General features: G+C 56.9%; 6 protein-coding genes across 8 annotated transcripts; all 6 read left to right on the plus strand.

The window, feature by feature from the left end:
• Positions 1-796: 796 nt before the first annotated feature.
• ABB37_01918 (putative mitochondrial deoxyuridine triphosphatase, putative,dUTP diphosphatase) lies at positions 797-1662 on the plus strand (the record flags this gene model as incomplete). Its single annotated transcript, XM_015798614.1, has 1 exon — positions 797-1662. The coding sequence occupies exon 1, from the start codon at positions 856-858 to the stop codon at positions 1660-1662; it is 807 nt and encodes a 268-aa protein (XP_015662092.1). The 5' UTR covers positions 797-855.
• A 1224-nt stretch (positions 1663-2886) lies between these two features.
• ABB37_01919 (putative 60S ribosomal protein L23a) lies at positions 2887-3342 on the plus strand (the record flags this gene model as incomplete). 2 transcript variants are annotated; one of them, XM_015798615.1, is made up of 1 exon in its annotated part: positions 2887-3342. In XM_015798615.1, exon 1 carries the CDS (start codon positions 2905-2907, stop codon positions 3340-3342), a length of 438 nt encoding a protein of 145 aa, XP_015662093.1. In that variant the 5' UTR covers positions 2887-2904. The 2 variants fall into 2 exon arrangements, with proteins under 2 accessions (XP_015662093.1, XP_015662094.1); XM_015798616.1 differs by having other exon boundaries at positions 2893-3342.
• A 507-nt stretch (positions 3343-3849) lies between these two features.
• Positions 3850-4315, plus strand: ABB37_01920 (putative 60S ribosomal protein L23a; the record flags this gene model as incomplete). Of its 2 annotated transcripts, none has more annotated exons than XM_015798617.1 (1): positions 3850-4315. In XM_015798617.1, the coding sequence occupies exon 1, from the start codon at positions 3878-3880 to the stop codon at positions 4313-4315; it is 438 nt and encodes a 145-aa protein (XP_015662095.1). In that variant the 5' UTR covers positions 3850-3877. The 2 variants fall into 2 exon arrangements, with proteins under 2 accessions (XP_015662095.1, XP_015662096.1); XM_015798618.1 differs by having other exon boundaries at positions 3857-4315.
• A 1178-nt stretch (positions 4316-5493) lies between these two features.
• Positions 5494-8880, plus strand: ABB37_01921 (hypothetical protein; the record flags this gene model as incomplete). The annotated part of the gene is made up of 1 exon (XM_015798619.1): positions 5494-8880. The coding sequence occupies one exon, from the start codon at positions 5494-5496 to the stop codon at positions 8878-8880; it is 3387 nt and encodes a 1128-aa protein (XP_015662097.1).
• A 2506-nt stretch (positions 8881-11386) lies between these two features.
• Positions 11387-16312, plus strand: ABB37_01922 (hypothetical protein; the record flags this gene model as incomplete). Its single annotated transcript, XM_015798620.1, has 1 exon — positions 11387-16312. The coding sequence occupies one exon, from the start codon at positions 11387-11389 to the stop codon at positions 16310-16312; it is 4926 nt and encodes a 1641-aa protein (XP_015662098.1).
• Positions 16313-17582: 1270 nt separating this feature from the next.
• ABB37_01923 (putative Carbonic anhydrase family protein) lies at positions 17583-19088 on the plus strand (the record flags this gene model as incomplete). The annotated part of the gene is made up of 1 exon (XM_015798621.1): positions 17583-19088. The coding sequence occupies one exon, from the start codon at positions 17583-17585 to the stop codon at positions 19086-19088; it is 1506 nt and encodes a 501-aa protein (XP_015662099.1).
• Between the last annotated feature and the right edge of the window lie 51 nt (positions 19089-19139).

The following is a 19139-nucleotide window of genomic DNA, read 5'->3' on the forward strand; positions in this document are numbered from 1 at the left end:
ACAGACGGTAAAAACAAGAAACCTCACCGCTGGATAGAAAACAAACAATAGAACGTAATCATTAACAATAGTGAAAATAGCGTCTTTGTGTGTATTAATGAACAGAAATAGAGGAGCGGCATACTCGCCGTGGCATTGGTGCAGGGCCTCAAGACGCACTGGAGATGCTCGCGGTACAGCGAAAAACAGGTTGTAAAATAGCTTGCTGAAGACAGATACAGTTAACGAAAACGAAGATAGAAAACGCAAAGATAGAATAGAAAAGACGGCGAAAACAATGACGGGGGAGGGAGGGTATCCGCGCCAGGGGCCGCAGAGGGTGCAGGAGGGGGAAGGGCGGGGGGCAGCCACGCTTTTGGCTGAGGGGGGAGGGGCGGGGGCGGGGGTTCGGCGCAGGGTTGGGTGGGTGGGCCCCCGGCACCGGGTTTTCCCTTCTCGCGGGCGGGGGGGGGGGGGGGGGCTTCCCCCAGGCGCAAGGCGGCAAACACCGGCCCCAAGAGAATCCCCCAAACCGCCGCCCCCGGGGGCAAACGGGCTCGTGGTTTTCCCTGCGGCGGGAGAAGTGGACGGCACCATTTTCACCTGCTGGATTAAAATGTTGGCCCGGCATTGGAATCAATTAGAAATGTTTATGTGGCGCTTTATGCACTTTGCTAAAAGGAATGCAAGCCGCGTCCGAGGAAGCGCCTTTCGCGCATTTATTCTCTGACAACGATTGGCAACCTTTTCCTTCCCGCTCTTGTTCCTGTTCTTGCTTTTCCGGTATTCCATTAAAACCTTCGAATTGATCGCTCAAAGACAAACCCAATCCTAAAAAGTTCAAACAAAAAGCAGGCCAGGCGTTCCGTGGGCACAATGAAGCGCGCTCGCACGGTCACTCTTACACCCGCTATTCTAAGCTCCTTGGGGGAGCTGCAGGATGGCCTCAACGCAATGATCGACCCTTCCTGGAGGTCAGTCCGCTCTCTGAACGACTGGGGACTCGCCATTACAATGGAATCGACAGAGCTGCTCGACTCCTACCCGTGGAAGTGGTGGAAGAACATCAATGCTACGCCCGACTTCGCAAACGTGAAGATCGAACTGGTCGACATCTTGCATTTTTCGCTCTCAGGGGCCATGCAGATTCGCTCAATGCCAGAGGACAGCATTCCAGAAGTCTCGCGCAAACCACTGAAGGATGTAATGCACGTTTTCTGTCCGTCAAAGGAATGCGCAAGCGACCCGCATGGCATCTTGTTCTTCCCGCTGTCAGACACTCAAAACACCATTGCCAGCTTCCGTAACGTGATCCAGCTTGCAAATGCATATCGCTTTGATGTCATCACGGAGAGCATTATTGCTGCGGCGGAAGACATGGGGTTTAACCTTGTGTCCTATTACGTTGCCAAGCATACTTTGAACTGCATCCGTCAGCTTGGTGGATACAAGGATGGCTCCTACGTGAAAGTGAACAACGGTGTCGAGGACAACGTTCTTCTGCACGACTGCATCAAAAGCTTCTCTTTGGAGGACGTCCTGGACGACAACAAGTACGTGGTTTCCTGGAATCAGATCATCACCCGAGTTTACGAGGCTTTTCAAGTCAAGGAGTGTGACCGCAAGGATGCTGAATATTGGTTCAGGTACGCAAAGGAGGACCGCTCAGTGGGCAGTAAGTGAAAGACTGTCGTTTCGCAGTTGCAGTGATTATATAGATAAACGACTTTTTGCGATCCAGCATCATTTCATGCCAGCAAGAGAAGCTACTCATTATTCGCAAAGCAGTTTTGAACACTCCCTTTTTAGCTGTTGAGGCCAAAAAAGGACCAACTCGTTTTTTCTTTTTCTCATATATGGGGAAACTGAATAGTGTTTTTAGCTTTTAACGATTCTATACGTACGCTTTTCGCAGTGACTCCTTCTATAGATTCTCTTAATTTCTGCAACTCTGCCTTTTTATATGCATAGTTACATTGAATCCAATAATATACCCTGAAGTCTGTCCAAGTCACCGTGATTCAACTCGCTTCTTACCGCACGACAGTTAACGCAACCGAGTTCGTTGTTCAAAAATAATAAAAAGCAAATCAGCAGCAGCTGGTTTTGAGACGTGAAGACAAAGTCAGTAGAAAGAAACGTTCTCAGTTTACAACAGCTCATTTCTCAGCAGTTAGAAATACTGGGAGCGCCTTTTCACAGCTGAGCGGGCTACTGAAGCGTTACCTTGTTTTGTTTCCTAAAAGTATCCCTTCTTCATCTAAACCCGTACATTTTCCTTCTTGATTCTCCTCCTCTTCTTTCTTTTGTTTTTAATCATCTGAAAGTGGATTAGAAAGTCGTTTCCTTTACACGAATGAAACGCAAGACATAGAGTGCTTCAACACGCGTCATCTCGCGTCGCTAAAACCTTTTTCGTAGTTGTGAATTGTAGATGCTACATTACTTCCCTTCTTAACGTCGCTTTCCATGCTAGGGAACCACGGTTTTTTTTTCTGTACCTAGCGTCTGCTTGGTTCCGTCCACGAGGTCGCGTCAACGGAGAACAGAAATATTAAAATTCGCGTCTAGCAAAGAAACGTGATAGTTCTTACCTATACCGTTTTCCAGCCTGTTCAATATGATTCCTAAAATACCTATTGAATGCTGCGGGCATGCACCTTGTCTCTGTTGAACTCCTTTGCTCCAATCGAGGTTCGATAGCCCTGCAGAGAAATCGAAATGGCATTTCCTCATTCTTTACCTGCCAACCGGCGTCATTCTTGTATATTACTCTTCACTATGTCGCTCCTCTAATTGCTCCTCTTCTTCTTTCCGACATGCTCCCATTTTCATTTCCTACCTGTTGTTTTTCTCTCACTAAACACATTTATGCATCAATTCCCATTTACGCTGTTTATTGAAAAAAGATTTAGATTTGTCATCATGCCCGCCGCTCAGAAGTCTGCCAAGAAGGCTGCGCCGAAGGACGCGAAGGCGACCAAGGTGGTGAAGGTGTCCACCCGCAAGGCGTACACTCGTCCGCAGTTCCGCCGCCCGCACACCTACCGCAAGCCTGCGACTGCCAAGCCGAGCAACCGCGTGACCGTGGAGTCGAAGGACATCGCTGCGTTCAACGTGATCCGCTACCCGCTGACGACGGACAAGGCGATGAAGAAGATCGAGGAGAACAACACCCTGACCTTCATTGTTGACGCCCGCGCCAACAAGACTGAGATCAAGAAGGCGATCCGTAAGCTCTACCAGGTCAAGGCTGTGAAGGTCAACACCCTGATCCGCCCCGATGGCCTGAAGAAGGCGTACATTCGCCTGTCTGCGGCCCACGACGCCCTCGACACTGCCAACAAGATCGGTCTCGTTTAAGTGACAATCGAATCTTTTCTAACTGCCTTTATCATTTCGTGATTTTCAAAAAAATATGAAGAAAACAGAACACTGCACCATACGTACTCTCAATCGACACAATACGATTGATTCACAACTTCGTGAAATGCAGCTTTAGTGGCCTTTCTTCAGCTGCTGCTTTTTGGCTCTACAGTTGTTGCGTAATGCTTTCTGGATCTACTCCGCAATGCTGAATGGTACTGTAGCCAAGGTGACTCATTTTGTCAATCGCAGCGAGCAGGCTACCTATGCTCAGTTGTTACGCTGGATGGGAGCGTATTGCATTGGTTCACTAGGATCGTACTAGCGCTCTTAAAAAATGCTAATTCTTTTTTTCTCTGTTTCTTCCTTCTGCCTTCATTTCATCTGTGTCCTTTGGCCTTTTCTCTCTGCTTTCATTTCACATTTTTCTTTTCACCATCGTTAACGTTCCTGCTTTGCCATTGCCTCCTTTTTCTTTTTACTGTTGCCGCTCTTAACGCTTTCAGCTTCAAGGTTTTGTTTGCAACGTATCATGCCCGCTGCTCAGAAGTCTGCCAAGAAGGCTGCGCCGAAGGACGCGAAGGCGACCAAGGTGGTGAAGGTGTCCACCCGCAAGGCGTACACTCGTCCGCAGTTCCGCCGCCCGCACACCTACCGCAAGCCTGCGACTGCCAAGCCGAGCAACCGCGTGACCGTGGAGTCGAAGGACATCGCTGCGTTCAACGTGATCCGCTACCCGCTGACGACGGACAAGGCGATGAAGAAGATCGAGGAGAACAACACCCTGACCTTCATTGTTGACGCCCGCGCCAACAAGACTGAGATCAAGAAGGCGATCCGTAAGCTCTACCAGGTCAAGGCTGTGAAGGTCAACACCCTGATCCGCCCCGATGGCCTGAAGAAGGCGTACATTCGCCTGTCTGCGGCCCACGACGCCCTCGACACTGCCAACAAGATCGGTCTCGTTTAAGCCACTGAACGTCACATCGCTTCCAGCGAGAGGTGGTCGTGTCAGCGTGATGTTGCCGTTTGCAATATTTCTCTCTGATGTGAAACGCTACGTTTATGCTTGAAGCCTCTTTCTTTTCCCATCATTTATGTTTTTTTAAATACAATAAAAACGCAAAAAAAGCACGTTTGATCTATGGTATCGGTGGCAGCGACAGATTTTGGGAGTCTAATGTGACGACCCTGAATGTGCAATCCGGTTGCACCCAGACCGCATTTGATTGTCGCTATGCAACACGATATTGGCGTTCTCTTCTCGATACTGGTGACAACAAATCGTGCTTTTGCTGAGCGCTTCTCTTGTTGTTTCCACGTTTATCGTTGAGAGAACGTGCAATCTATGTGTACTCTGCACTTTGCACGGGTTTTGGCTCCTAACCAGCTCGATTCTATGTTTATTGATGAGCTCCTTACCATCCTATGCTTGCGTAGTGAGCACAACGTCATTAACTTCTTATATTTCTTCCACTCTTTGCCGCCCACTGTACTGTCCGCAAAACATTTTTTTCTCTTTTTTTTCTTACCGCCCTATTTGGTCCAACGTTTTTCTATATGTGTTCAGAGCTTCTGATTCGTACTACACGAGGAGTATGATGAATCTGAACTGTAACTTCGCTGTACATTTTCATCGTCAAGATCGACTGATATCTTTTTGGTTTTATTACACTGAATTCGGTTTTACGACCGTCACTTAACGAACGAAGTGAGCTGCTCTCTCTACTTTCCTATAGAATTAACCCTTTGCCAAGGAGCGTTTCTGCCTTTTTTTTTTACGTTCTCCGTTTCGCAACGACATAGGACATCATATGTTTTTTTTTCTGTCTCGTATACGTTTACCCAATTTAGTGACGTATCACTTTGCAAATACAACGAATAGACAATTCTGCATCATCACTTTTTTTTTTTGGCGCTTCTCTTTGTTTAACGGCTTAGATAGAGTAGACGCAGTGCTAAAAAACAGGTGATTTGCCTTTCAGGAGAAGACCGTAAAGTGTCTAGCTTTCTGTCTTTTTTTTTTTCCATGACTTAACATGGGATTGAGACTTGTGTTGGCTGCAAAATATCGGTATTTTAGGAGTGTTGCACCACTTTCAGCAGTTCTCTTTTTCTTTCTTTCTTTCTAGCCTGACCTTTTCTCTCATGGATTCTTATCCTCACATTCTGCGCCTTCCTGGCATCTCAGCTGCAACGACGAGCTTTCAAAGCGACACCAGGCAAACCCCTTCCGTTCCCGACGACTACGTGCTCAGTGAGGCCTTCGTTTGCCCCCTTGCAACAGCTTCCGCACCCGGCGACCCGACAGCTGCGGTATCTAAGCTCAACGGTATCGCCGCCAAATACGCGCACTTTCAGCGAAGCATCGCCCCGTGCGTGCTTGCGTCTTGCAACGACCTCGCGTCGCACCCAAAGGCAGCTGCGTCGTCTCGCACCGCTGACTTGTCACGGTCGCCTAGTGAAAATGCGAAGTCCGCTAAAAATGCCGAACGACCGAAGAGCAGCGGTGCATCGAAGCCTCCTACTGCCGCCGCTGCAACAGTGTCCATCCCGACAAGCTGTGCTCCGCCTGACTTGGCGTCGTTTTGGCTGGCCACCTCTCCTTTGCCACCAACAGCGGTGTTGACAGCGCTGTACAGCCTTCTGCCACTTCGCCGAGTATCGGTCGTCGACAGCGACGCTCACGATAACAGCATCGTTAGTGAGACACGTGCTGGAGGTGAAGATAGCGAAGTAATGCGCGATCGAAAGCCTTCCACTTCACTTGAGACTTTGTGGACTCTTTGCCGATCAGCGGAGTCCGTTGAGAAGGACCAGCGACAGGTCTCCTTCTGGGAGGCGTTTTGCATGACGGCGATGACGGTTCACAGCGTTGCTGGAACGGCCACCTACGGTGGTAGCGCTGTTCCTTCACAGGAATCTTCGTCTTCGGCGTCTTCCTTCTCGCTTTCGCAGCAGCTGCGTCGTGCCACGGCGGTGTTGGGCAGTCTTCAGCAAACCAGTGCCTCGGCTACAGCAGCTACGGCGCCCGTCTTAAGCCCTGGGACGTCGGTGCTGACATGGCCTGAAGAGTTTCTGTGGAATTTGCTGATGTCGCTGCTTTCCGTCGTGGCGCTCGTCCACGGCGCGGGTCTTCACTTTTTTGGGCAGTTGACGGCGTCGAATGTGCTGTGCTTCGCCTGCGCCTCCTCCTTACCTCGACTGCTGGAACAGACATGGCAAGACGTTGTGGCGGCCAACGGGATCCCAAAACACGTAGCAAGCAGACCGGATAGCGTTGCCCTCTTTCGGCGGTTTTATTCGATTGCGGGCCAAGGTGTGCTGCTGCCACAAGCTTCGTTGACATCGGAGACGCCGTGCCACAACGCCTTTTTTGTCGTTCGGCCCTCATTGGAGTTGATGCGCAGGCGTCTGCCACAGAACGGGGCGGACGGCGTCAAGGCTGCGAAAAGCGGAAAGGAAAGCGAGGACGCCGACGCGTCTGTGGCGGTCACCTCGGCCGCGCAGGAAGCTGCGGATGAAACGCCCGCGCAGCAGGCATGCTTTCAGGCAGCCGACCTCGCGAGTGTCGGTCGTCTGCTGACGACGGTGATGGAGCTGCGCGCTCGGTGGTCGAGCGAGGGCGGCCAGAGCTTTTCTTCAGCAGTCGCCGCCGCACCCCCGAGCTCTGAACTTGTGTTTCTGGTGCGACGCCTGTGCGAGTGCGAGCTCACTGCCGGATCGGCCGCCGCAGCAGCAACAACAAAGTCTTCAAATTTGCCCCGCAGCGGCCCCACCGCACTTCAACTTCTTCAGCTGCAGGCGCTGCGGCTGCGGACCGAGACGTGGTATTACCGCCGCGCAGCCGCCGAGGCGTATGACCGACTTGCGCAGCTGCAACTGGCACAGCCCCCATTGCACCCGGTCGAATCTTCTGTGATGCCCGCACAGCGGGCAGTGACGGAACCGCAGACGCAAGCAAGAACAACGAAGGAGGGGGAAGGGGAGGAGAAACTGCAAGCGCGAGAGGCAGCTGTGGCCGAACGAGAGGCAAAACTTGATTTGATCCTGCGCGTGTACGAGCTCACGCACGAGCACCTCGACGCGGTGAACTTGCCCAAGTCGCAGACGCCTTCTACCGATCAAACGGAGTCATCGTATCGCCTTGACGAACGAGTTGATAAGACCCCAGCACGCTCACAGACGCCTCGGGACGACTCCTTGGAGCCTTCGCTACCCGCGCGAACTTACCTGCCGACGACGAAAACGGCTGCACACGCGGCAGCGCTGCGGTCAGAGAGTCGCCCAACACCCATCTCAAACATCTCGCACCCGCCGCAACGAGAGGCCTTCACTCATGCCACGGCGGACACCTCTGGAGAGATGTTACTGGGGCTGTCCCCGCTCGTGCGCATGTCCAACGCAGAGGACGCGGATGTCACGTTGCTGTCAACCAGTGCAACCCCTTTTGCCTCCCTGTACGGGGCCGATGAACGGTCTGCGAGAAGTGCGACGCACCCGCCGCCGTGGAGCGTGCCGACAACGCACCGCGAGCTGCAGGTTGGCGAGCCACCAGCGTACACCGCCGTCGTGGCAGAACAGCAAAGTACGGAGGAAGAAGGGGCCTCCGCCACCACCACGTGGGCAACGGAGGAGGCGCGACGAACGCCACAAACAGCCGTTGCTGCTCCTCAAGGCGCCGTTGCAGACAGCAACAATGCACCTCGTGTTGTAGCTCGTTTGTCGCCGTCGTTGCCTGCCGGTGAACCAATGTACACACCGTGGAATGGGTCGCAAGCGCAGACCCAGCAGCCGACCCAGCAGCAGCAACAGCATCAGAGCTTTCATCCCTGGGAACCGCAAAGGCACCGCGATCCCAACTCATCGGCAAGCGCACCTGCGCCAGTCACGGTGGTGGAGGTCGAGCTGGATGACAGCAGCGACAGCGAAGACGCTTCGAGAACGCAGCCAAACGCTTTCTCTTCTGACGCGGCACGGCGGTGGCGCACTCAACATGTTGCGCCAGACGAGCAGCAGGTGGTGCGTGCGACGCCGCATGGCGCGCAGCTCGTCGTCTCGCCGGACCCACAGCCTCCACCACCGCCATTACCGCCGTCTTTCTTCTCTCCGACCTTTGCGTCCCCCACATCGCGCTTCGCACCGGATGTACAGACACCGGTGCGTGCTCCTTCGCTGCCAAACATGGGCATCGCAGATGCAGACGTGAGTGGCGGAGGGAGAAGTCGCAGCAAGTACAGCCCCCTCGCGCAGCTGCGCTCTCCACCCTCGGCACGACGGCCGGCCTCAGCGAGCAGGAACGCCGATTCATCTCTTTCTTTGTCGCCGAACTCACCCGAGAGCTACCGGTCATCCACCATGCCGAGCGCCACGGTGGCTCCTGCTTACACGCCCACTCACCACCTACACAACTACTACTATGCCCACCACGGACGCGCCACACGCAAGCCAGCAGGAGCCACCACCGCCGCCGCAGCGCTCGTCACGACGCCGGTCCGGCTCCCGCGGCAGCAGCGGCAGCGGCGCCCCCCTTGAGCACCGTCTTCCCAGCACCTCCACCGCCGCGGCAGCATCAACGTCCGCCGGCGTCAGCAATGAAAATGACGAATGGGCCCAGCAGCAGTTGACGGAGCTGCAGAACATGCAGACGGCGTTGCGTGCCCAGCAGCCGGCAACACCGCGCAGTCGAGCCGCCGGATCGACCGGCGGAGCTGAACTGAATACACCAGAGCTTCACCGCACGCGTTCTTCTGTGTCTGCGTCTCCGTCTGCTGCTGCTGCTCTTTCTTCGCCGCCGCTGCGACCAACGCAAGGGGCGGTGTCTGCACCGCCGTCTCCTGCCTTGCAGATGACGACACCGATTCGACACTCCGCACACCTTGATCGATCGCCCGTGGGAACGGACAGCAGTCGTCGCGCCCGCTCGTCGCATCAGAACCAGGATCACCAGCATCAGCAGCAGCAGGACCATCCGCCCGGCTCCACGTACATCAGCAGCGGTGGAAACAACATCAAAGACGGCGTCCAGCGTGCTGAGAGACCGGCGCAGGTGCACGGCACCTCGTGGTCGGCCGCTAGCGCCACGAAGACGCCACCGTCCAGCCGTCAGCAACACGAGGAGGCGTGGTTGACGCCCACGGCGCATCGACCGACGCCGGTGTTGTCTGGGCGTACGACCCCTCCCGCCAAACCCGCATCCCGTCTGGGATCAAAGCCGCTCACCGTGGAGAATGCAGCCGTCGGCAGTGCGCGTGTGCCACTGGACGGACATGCTTCCTCCTCTTTCAATCCTGCTACTACGGTCACCACTAGCGCACCCACCACGTCTGCTACGGTGGCCGCCTTGGGTGCTACCCTGCGCACCCCACTGCGGCAGACCCTGCCCCCGACTACGGTGGACGACTCATCTGAGCGGCGCCGACGGGCGAACCAGTCTTACCACACCCACGTGCCTCTTGCTTCGACTGCAACTTCTTCCGCCGTTGGGTCCGCAAGGAGGCACGACGGCGCCGCCACGGCAACGCCTTCGTCGACTGTATCGAGAAGCCGACCGACGACGCGTGCGGATGGGATGACGGCAACGGCCGCATCGGTGGGCAGTGTGTCTCGCCCTACGAAGGCGATGATGGCGATCACCGCAGCAGCAGCGAGAACGACGCCATCGAGAAACATGGGAGTAGAGGTGTCTCCGCGGCACACACACGTTGTCGGCGGGCCCATCGGCAGCGCTCGAGGACGCAGCAGTGGAGCTGCACCGACGTCGGACGGCAACGTTGCTCCTCGGTGGCGCGGCGCAGCAGCGGCAGACGCGCCCTCCTCTTCTCTTTCCTTTTCCTCTGCCTCGCCGTCTACTGGCTTCGTGCCTGCGTCGACACCGGCAGCTGGGAGAGGCGCCAACCAGCCGCGTGGAGGCACTTCGTCCACCTCGGCGAAGGAGCTGCTGCGACGTCTGCGCGCGAGTTCCGCGGCGACCGTGTAGTCTCTGGTTCGATTCTTCTAATGCCAATTTATGGGGAACGCGTGCTAATGCTTGAAGAGACGAGAGAGGGCGAAAGTTTTTAAATAAATTGTTTCTTCTGTTGTTGGACTTCGTTCTTCACCGACGCGTCGCACTTCCGCCGCACGTTCTGCTGCTTCGTCGACTGTCCGTGACCGAATGCAACTGCTCCCTCCTCCCTCCTCCCTCCTCCCTCCTCCCTCCTCCCTCCTCCCTCCTCCCTCCCCCTCCTCCCTGTCCATGAGCTTCCTATCAGTCGACAGAACTTGCTTTGTTTGGCAGAACAACAACGATTGTTTTCTTCACTGGAAACCGGCAAACGCTTGGAAATGGGGGCGCTGCCTGTCAACTGCACAACGAGAGTGAATAGGTGAGGGCAAATCTGCCGTCGTTCTCCCAGCAGCTTTTCTGGAGCGTTAATGCCTTTGCCCCCCCCTCCAATCTCCCGCGTGTGTCCTCAAAGAGGCATAGTATAAAAAGACTTGCCTCGGCTGCATGCATTCTCGTGTTCGACGCTTTTTAGGCCTTTTGTACTCACCTCCGAATCTTTTCTTCTCTCTTTTTCTTTTGAGTGGCCCCCCCCCCTCCCCCCCTCCCTCCCCTCTCCCCCCGTGCTATCGCGCCCACCTATCAGAACCGGCAGTTTGCGGGACGTGCTGCGCCACACCAGCTGCAGCGTCCAGAAGGGGAGCCCATGTTGTAGGCGAGGCGGCGTGAGAATAGATTTAGCCGTGTGTTCGCCGCTTTGGCGAAGCGAGTCCCTTTTTTTTTTAAACTGGCTTACCATAGAAGAATATACGGATAACAATAATAATTATCATACACGCTAGAAGTAGAGGTAGAGGTGGAGAGAGAGAGAACTGCACGCAACCACGTCAGCAAAGGTAGACGCGCCTTGAGAGGTGTCCCTCTCCACGACGTTGGTAACTAGTGGGCGGTACTCCACACCTGCCGTACACTTCCAACAGCCACTCTTTGCATGCTTTACATTATTATTACTATTCATATATTATATCGCCTTGTAGGCCCCTTTCCATATCAAAAATGCAAGATCAGCAAGTCCGGCAGTCATGCAACGCCATCGCCGCGCAAATCTTTCACATAGCCCACAGCCGGCATGAAACTCGAACGGACACTCCTACCGCGGATACTAACAACGTTTCTGCCTCTGCTTCGCGTGATGTGCCCGTTGCCCGCCACAATGCGAAGCCGCTGCCGAGCAACATCAGCAACAGCAGCGGCAGCAGCAGCGATGGTCGGGCAGAGGCGCTCCGCCGACTCCGCGAGGCTGTGGTGCGCGACGCCATGACGCTCTACCGTCTGTGTCACCGGCCAGGCGGTGGCGACGGCATCGTCATTGTGCCGGCCGCTGCCCGCAGCAGCGGTGGTGGTGGTGGTGGAGGGGCGGTGGAGGAGGAGGCCGCGTACTGCGTCTGCGCTGCAATTATGGCTCGTGCGCCGCTGCTGTGGGCGTCGTTGGTGCGTCGTGCAGAGCTGCTCCGCCCTCGCAAGCCGACGCTGTGCTTTGTGGCGCCGGTGGCGGTGCCGCCGGTGGTGGTGAGGAGCGTTGTGATGTTTTACGGACGCAGCCGTCATCTCGTCCCCGGTAGTGGCGGCGTACCCGGCGTTGCCTCGCCGGCTGTCTCTGGCTCTCTGAACACCGCTGCTGCTGCTGCTGCTGCGGGAACAGCACGCAAGGACGCCACAGTTCTCTCTGATGGTTTATCTGCCCAACAAGCGGAGGCGGTGGCGGCCACCTTCTTCTTCAAGACGATGTCTGCGGCGGAGCGACAGCGCAGGCCGGATGTGTTTGAAGTACGTGCTCTGACGTCTGCTGCCTCCGCAATGAGGAAGCCGTCCTCTTCTACGCAGAAAGGTGTGCCATCACGCACCGCTGCGGACGCTTCAGCAGGACTGTCGTCCGGACTCCCAGGCCGTGCAGGTGGCGACGGTGCGATAGTTGCTGCGGATTCTTCGGTGTCTTCACTTTCGTCGACGCTGTCTAGTGCCCGAGGACGTGGCACGGTGGCGGGGTCGCTTCCTGGTACGCTGCCAGTTCCACCCAGTCGCCGCCCACCGCAGCACCCTGTGTCCCCCTCCGCCTCTGCCTCTTCCTTCCTTTTCATGGACGACTGGGCTGGTTGGCGTAGCGGGGGCGGTGGTGCCTCCCGCTTCAAGCAGCGCAAAGCGGACGCTACGACGAGCGCCGAACAAGGTGGCTCGGGTGACGCAGTGGGAGGCAGTGGCGATGGGTGGTCGTCGCCTCGCAGCAGCAGCAGTGACAGCAGCGACGGCAGCAGTAGCCGCCCCAGCAGTGACAGCGTTCACACCGGCGAAGTCGACAGCAGGGAGGAACGTCGCCGAGACGCAACGGGTGTGCGGCACGAGCGCGCGTCTGCGAGACCCGGGCAACGCAGGCACACACGCGTGAAGACGGCAGCCGCAACGGATGCCGCGGTGTTGGAGAGGTTGTACCGCTTGGCGACCTCCGCCGATGCCGCCGCCACTGCTGATGCTGCGTCGGCTGCAAGTGAGGCGCCAGCGGAGCAGGGCTCCGTAAACAACAACCGCACCCGTGCGTTGGGCCATCTCAGCGGCAGCGGCGGTGCGACTGCTGGCACGTCCGTCCTGTCTGCCTCGCTCTTCACGTCTGGCAAAGGCGTGGGGCTTGTTGCACTCGCCGCCATGACGACGCAGGTGCGAGACGCGCTGCACTGGGGACGACTGGAGGCGCTCGTGCGCTTTCCCATACTGTTCCGCGGGCTTTCCACCCCTCCCCCTCTTCTTTTCGATTCTTTGGCGCCCTCAGCGGCGACACGAGCGCTGTCTGCGACGTCGGCGGCTCTCACGGCGGCATCGATGTCGCGGTGGAACAACCTCCTCGGGTACTCCTACACGTCCGCACTGACCGCGTCGCCGCCGTTGCCATCCATCGCGTCTGCGGACTCCCCTGCGTCGCCGTCGGCCCTACACGCTGCGATGGATGACTTCGTCTCCGCATTCGCATCTCCACAGTCTTTTCTGTGCCCGGCGCGTCTGCGCGCGTCGTCGCTGCTGCCGCGCCCGCCAAGCTTAATCACTGACACGTTCCTCTGGACCCGCTTGCTGATCTGCAGTGCGTGGCTGAAGGTGTACGCGGACAGCCTCGTGGACGACGAATCCTCTTCCTCCTCTTTGTCCGCGGATGATGATGATGATGAAAACGGCTCTGCCTCTTCGCAGCTGGATGCTCAGAAGGAAAAGAAAGAGCGCTACGCGCAGCCACGGGTGCGACCAAGTCCACTGGTGCAAGAGGTTGTCGCGTACTGCGTCGCGATCGTCAGGGAAGCACGCGCCATCAGCGCTGGCATCACCGGCGAAGGAGACCCCGCTGCGTTTTCTGCCTCGTCTTCCTCACACCACGCGCACGGAGCGGCGCATACTTCTGCACCCAGCAGCAACCACCACCACCACCACCACCAAGCCATCAATGCTGTTTGCTGTCCTGTGTGTGACTGCCTGGTGAAGGAGCAGCAGCCGGTGCTGTGGTGGTCGACTCTGCGCGAGGACCGCGCCCAATTGCGGGAACAGCTGCGCACGTTGCTCGAGAGCGGCAGCCCAACCGACGCGGAGGCGCGAGTGGCGGCAGCGGTGGCGGAAGACGGCGTGCGGGAAGATCGCGGTGGTCGGCAGTACGCAGCACCGCAGCTGAGCGGGTCCGGCGCAGCGGGGGAGCGTGTGGCCGCCCTGCAGGAGCGCTGGGGGATGTTCGTGATGGGCGTGACAAGGCCATCCGACTCCTCCGCCGCGGCGCACGAGAGCAACAGAGTGGCGTCGGACGAGCCGCGCGACGTTGCAACCAATGCGGCAAGCGACAAGGACAGCTCGATGGATCCGGGAGACCCCGCGCACACTACGGCAGAAAGCAACGGGCAGTCAGGCGTAGATGAGCAGGATAGCATTGACGATGCGGCAACGCGCACGTTGTGGGCTGCGCTGACGCAGCGTGTCGCGGCGGCGACGGACGTGTGCGTGTTTTTGTCGACGCACCCACTTCCAGAGGGGCCCTCCACCTCCGTCACGCGCCGTCCAGCTTCCTTTGCCAAACACACCGCTGCTCGCCCTCGAACAAGCCATGCGGCTGCCACTGCTGCTGCCGGTGTAGGCGCGAAGAGGCGTCGAAGGCGCTCTACCAGCTCCGACAGCGCAGCAGCAGAAGAGGAGACCGAGGGCAGCAGCAGCAGCAACAACAGCAGTGATGAGGGCAGCGAAGCCGATCGACGCCCCCGCCGGCGCACGCACGACGCCACCGATGCCGCCGTGCAACTCCGCCGCCACCACCACCACCGTCGTTCCCATCCGCATCGTCCTACTTCGAAGCGCAGGAGGCACAGTGAGGACGATGAAAATGCGGATAGCGAGTCAGCTTATTTTGGCGATGCAGAAGCGACAACCGCAGCGGCACGGACGCCTTCGAGTGACGCCGGCGCCTTCCACGGGAGTCGTCGCGCCCACGAAGTGGCGGAGGAGTGGGAGAGGCTGCTGCGGCGGTGTGGCTGGGTAAACGCGGCCCCTCCACCACCCTCGCCACGACCCCCGACTAGACCAACTTCCACCGCAGATGCACTCGCATCGCCACCGTCATCCGACCTATCTTCGTCCTCTGCGGCCGGTTTGTATGCGCAGTGGGCCGCGTCGCTTATCCAGCCTTCTGCGATGCCGACGCCGCATCAGGCAGCGGTGCTGCGCCGACGCCTGTCTCGCTACCGCCTGGACGACGTGGTGCGTGCGCTGGTGCTGGGGCGCGGTGGGCGGTGGTCGCCGTACGCCGCGTTGATGTTCGGGGCGGACGCGCTGCCGAGACGGCAGGGGCCTACGGGAACACCTGAGCAGCAGCAGCAGCAGCAGCTACAAAAGACACCGGCAAAGCATGTTCATGACGAAGCGCATCCAACGACCGCCTTGGACGATGTGGAGGTGCTGCACTCCGCCCCGCCACCCCGAGCAGCCTCCATGTCCCTGCTAGAAGAGGAAGGCGACGACACAGATGCCCAGGTCAACGCCGGGGGTGCCCGCAAAGCAGACGGCCTCGAAGGCCACGACTCTCTTTTACTCGTCACGGGATGTGACGACGACAGCGAAGCGGCAGGAGGAGAGGACGAGGAAAGAGTGGAGCGGCGGTCAGCGCACAACTCGCCAAGTCCACCTCCCCTCACGTCTCTCGCGGCTTTCACGCAGCGTTGCTCCCCGCTGCCACCACCACCACCACTGTTATCACCTCTTCGCACCTGTACTCAATCAGCTCTACCATCATCGCCTGTGTTCTCTGCCACGAAGCACAAGCTCGCCTTGCCTTCGATTCCGCTACACGTGTCGCCACTCCGTCGACACGTTGCTGCCGGCGTTCGAAGTGACATGTCCAGGAATCACACAAGCAAGGGTCACGAGAAGCACCGCGCGAACGCGAAGGAATCGAACGGCAGAGGCCAGACTACGTTCGATGCGATCACCAGCTCTGCTTTACTCTCGAGCAACGCGGCTCCACCGTCGGCTGCGGCTACACAGAACGACCAGTCACAGCTGTCGAATCACTCGGTGACCAACACCACCGCCTCGCTTCGCACCAACTCGAAGAAGGGCACACAAGAGGAAGGTCCTCCTTCCACGACACACGACAATGATGAGGAAAGTAACGCGGCGTTGTCGCAGGGCGGTGCTGTGGCACGTTCGCAGCTGCGCGCCCAGCAGGCGGCCCTCCGCGCTCTCCTGCGCTTCCGACCTCGCTTTCCGCCACTACGCGAAGAAGACGCGGTGCTAGAGTGCGGGTCGTGCTTTGCGTGGTTTCATCAGGAGTGCATAGCGCCGGTGCAGCGAGACTTGATGGGACAGGTCTTCCTCTGTCACGCGTGCCGCTTAAAGTGGGCACGTCCGTACGTGGAGAGGGACGGCGTCGGCGGCCTGATTTCGCAAGCACAGGAGCCTCCTTCCTAACTCCCCCCCTCCCTCCCTCCTCCCCGCTGCGGTGGTGATGAAAGCAGCAGTGAAACACGAAGAGGCAACTTTGAAAGGGTCGAGCTTAACGAGCATCGATCCGTCTTATTTAATATATATATATATATATATATATATACTTATATATATATATATATATATATATATATATATATATATATATATATATATATATATATATATATATATATATATATATATATATATATATATATATATATATATATATATATATATATATATATATATATATATATATATATATATATATATATATATATATATATATATATATATATATATATATATATATATATATATATATATATATATATATATATATATATATATATATATATATATATATATATATATATTATATATATATATATATATATATATACAGTGTTTGGAAATCCACGCCGACCTGCACTGACGCAAAGAACCAATTTTTTCCAATCTCTCTTCTTTTTGGCTTTCATACGCGGTAGGAGGGGTGCTTCGCTTGGCGGCAATGCGGTACGGTACAATGAGCGGCTTGTGGGTCTTTGTGGGTGTGTGCTCACCGTGCATGCAGGTAAATGGCCTTCTTCTCAGCTGTGTCTCCATTTACTCGCTCCTCTCTTTTCGTATCCCCCCCTTCTATGTTTGCTGTCTCCGCTTCACCCACTCCCCTCCGGTGTGCCCCGATTGACGCGACGGTATGAAAGAAGACAGATATAAAAGGAAAGCCTCCACACACACACACACACACACACACACGGAAAGACCGGCAGCAATCCGCCTGGCAACCGAGAACCGCACACAGCCAGCCGCGTTGACTGGTGTCAGCGGTGTGTGCCTGCTTTGAAGTAATAGTATAAAGACACCAACAACCTCTTATAGCTTTTCTTTCCTTCTAATCTTGGGGTGACACAGTATGCGGAACGCGTCGTCCGTGCACTGTCTCCGGCCCACCGCGGCGCCGTGGACTCTGCTGTCCGCCACCGCCGCCTTCACCTCCACGTCCCCGTCTAGTAGCACGTCCTCTCCTCACCTGGGCGGTCCTCCTCGCGCATGCGGCTCTCTCGCCATCTTGACCCAACCAACAGCGACCAACACTCCTCTTCCCCCCTCTGCGCGGCGCTCAACCCTTTCGTTCTTACGCGCATCCCTCAGCAGATGTGGCGACGGTCCGACTTCGGCGGCGGTGATGCGGACCTCTCTCATTACCACCGCTACCGCAGCTGCGCAATTCAGCAAGTCGGCGATGTGCGCCGCGTACACGTACCCGGTGCGTTACGCCAGCAATGACACGAACAGCCACGACAACGGCGACAACGATGAAAGAAGCTCCACGGACGGCTCGCCGGCGGTCTCTGACCCCGTCTCCATCGCGGGCAGTCCGCGCTACACGAGCCACGCCGAGGCAGAGAAAGTTGCTTACCAGCAGGAAGACAACGTACAGCATCGCGATTTTGGACTGCAGGGTGGTCACGATGAACACTGCGGATGTGGCAGCGATGACAAAGGACAAGACGCTGCGGCAGCAGCAGCAGCGTCAGAGAAAGCGGAGGAGAAGCCACATGGCCGGCAGGACTTCAGCACAGTCTTTCATCAAGAGGTCGCTGCGTGGCGGGCGAGCCAGAAGCATGATGGCAATCTTAGTAGCGCTTCAGCAGCGCAGGACAACGCATCATCATCAACGTCGTCGCCGGCTGCTGCCTCTGCTGCTGCTCCTGTGGCGCCCCCCAGCAGTGCGCATCACCGACACCGCCACGTGGACCCAGATGATGTCCCACAGGGCATGAGCTACGAGGACTACGTCGAGCACCTGCAGGCCGAGGAGGAGATGCAGCGGTTCCTCGCACAAAACACCATGCACTCCATTCGCCGCTCCATGTCACGCGACAACGCCGCGGCGGAAGCGGAGGCGTTGCTCACGACGAACAGCGCGATGCGGACACGGTTGGAGCCGCATCAGGGCTACCGCGGCGTGCAGACGCTGCTGGACTACAACAAGCAGTGGGCCGCCGAGGTCAGTCGCTTTAACCCGCGGTACTTTATCGAGCTGGCGAAGGAGCAGAAGCCGGAATATCTCTGGATCGGCTGCAGCGACAGCCGGGTGCCGGCGAATGAGGTGGTCGGCCTGCACCCCGGCGACGTGTTTGTGCACCGCAACATCGGCAACATCTTTTCGCTGTCTGATCTTAACTGCTTGTCTGCCCTGCAGTTCGCGGTGGACTGCTTGAAGGTGCAGCACGTTATCATCGCGGGCCACTACAAGTGCGGTGGTGTCACGGCGGCGATGCGGGGCGACAACTTAGGGCTGACCGACCACTGGATTATGCAGGTGGCGGACATCAAAAACAAGTGGTGGGACCGCGTCATGACTGATATCCCCGTGGAGTACCACCTGAACGCGCTGTGCGAGCTAAACGTGTTAGAGCAGCTGAGCCACGTCGTCAGCTGCCGCATCGTGCAGCGGCGGTGGCGGGCGCAGAACGCGAATGACCGCTACTACGGCCGCGCCGCGAATAGCGTCTACGTGCGGCCCGAGTACGCAACGAAACACCTCAGTGAGAAGAAGATTCGCAACAACCTCCCGACGACGGTGGTGAACTACGAGGAGGAGCTGGAGGTGCACGGGTGGGTGTACAGTCTCGACGATGGCATGCTGCGGCCGCTGCTGAGTCTGACGCGGCACTCCAGCGTGAAGCACGAGATCACGCAGGCGATTGAGGCGCTTTTTATCCGATACTCTCAAATGACGTAGGAAGCCAAGAAGATTCGCTGTTCTTCTTCTTTTTGTTTTAGCTTCGCGCTG

The sequence above is a fragment of the Leptomonas pyrrhocoris genome (assembly GCF_001293395.1).
Source record: "Leptomonas pyrrhocoris isolate H10 chromosome Unknown, whole genome shotgun sequence".
Taxonomy (NCBI): Eukaryota; Euglenozoa; class Kinetoplastea; order Trypanosomatida; family Trypanosomatidae; genus Leptomonas; species Leptomonas pyrrhocoris.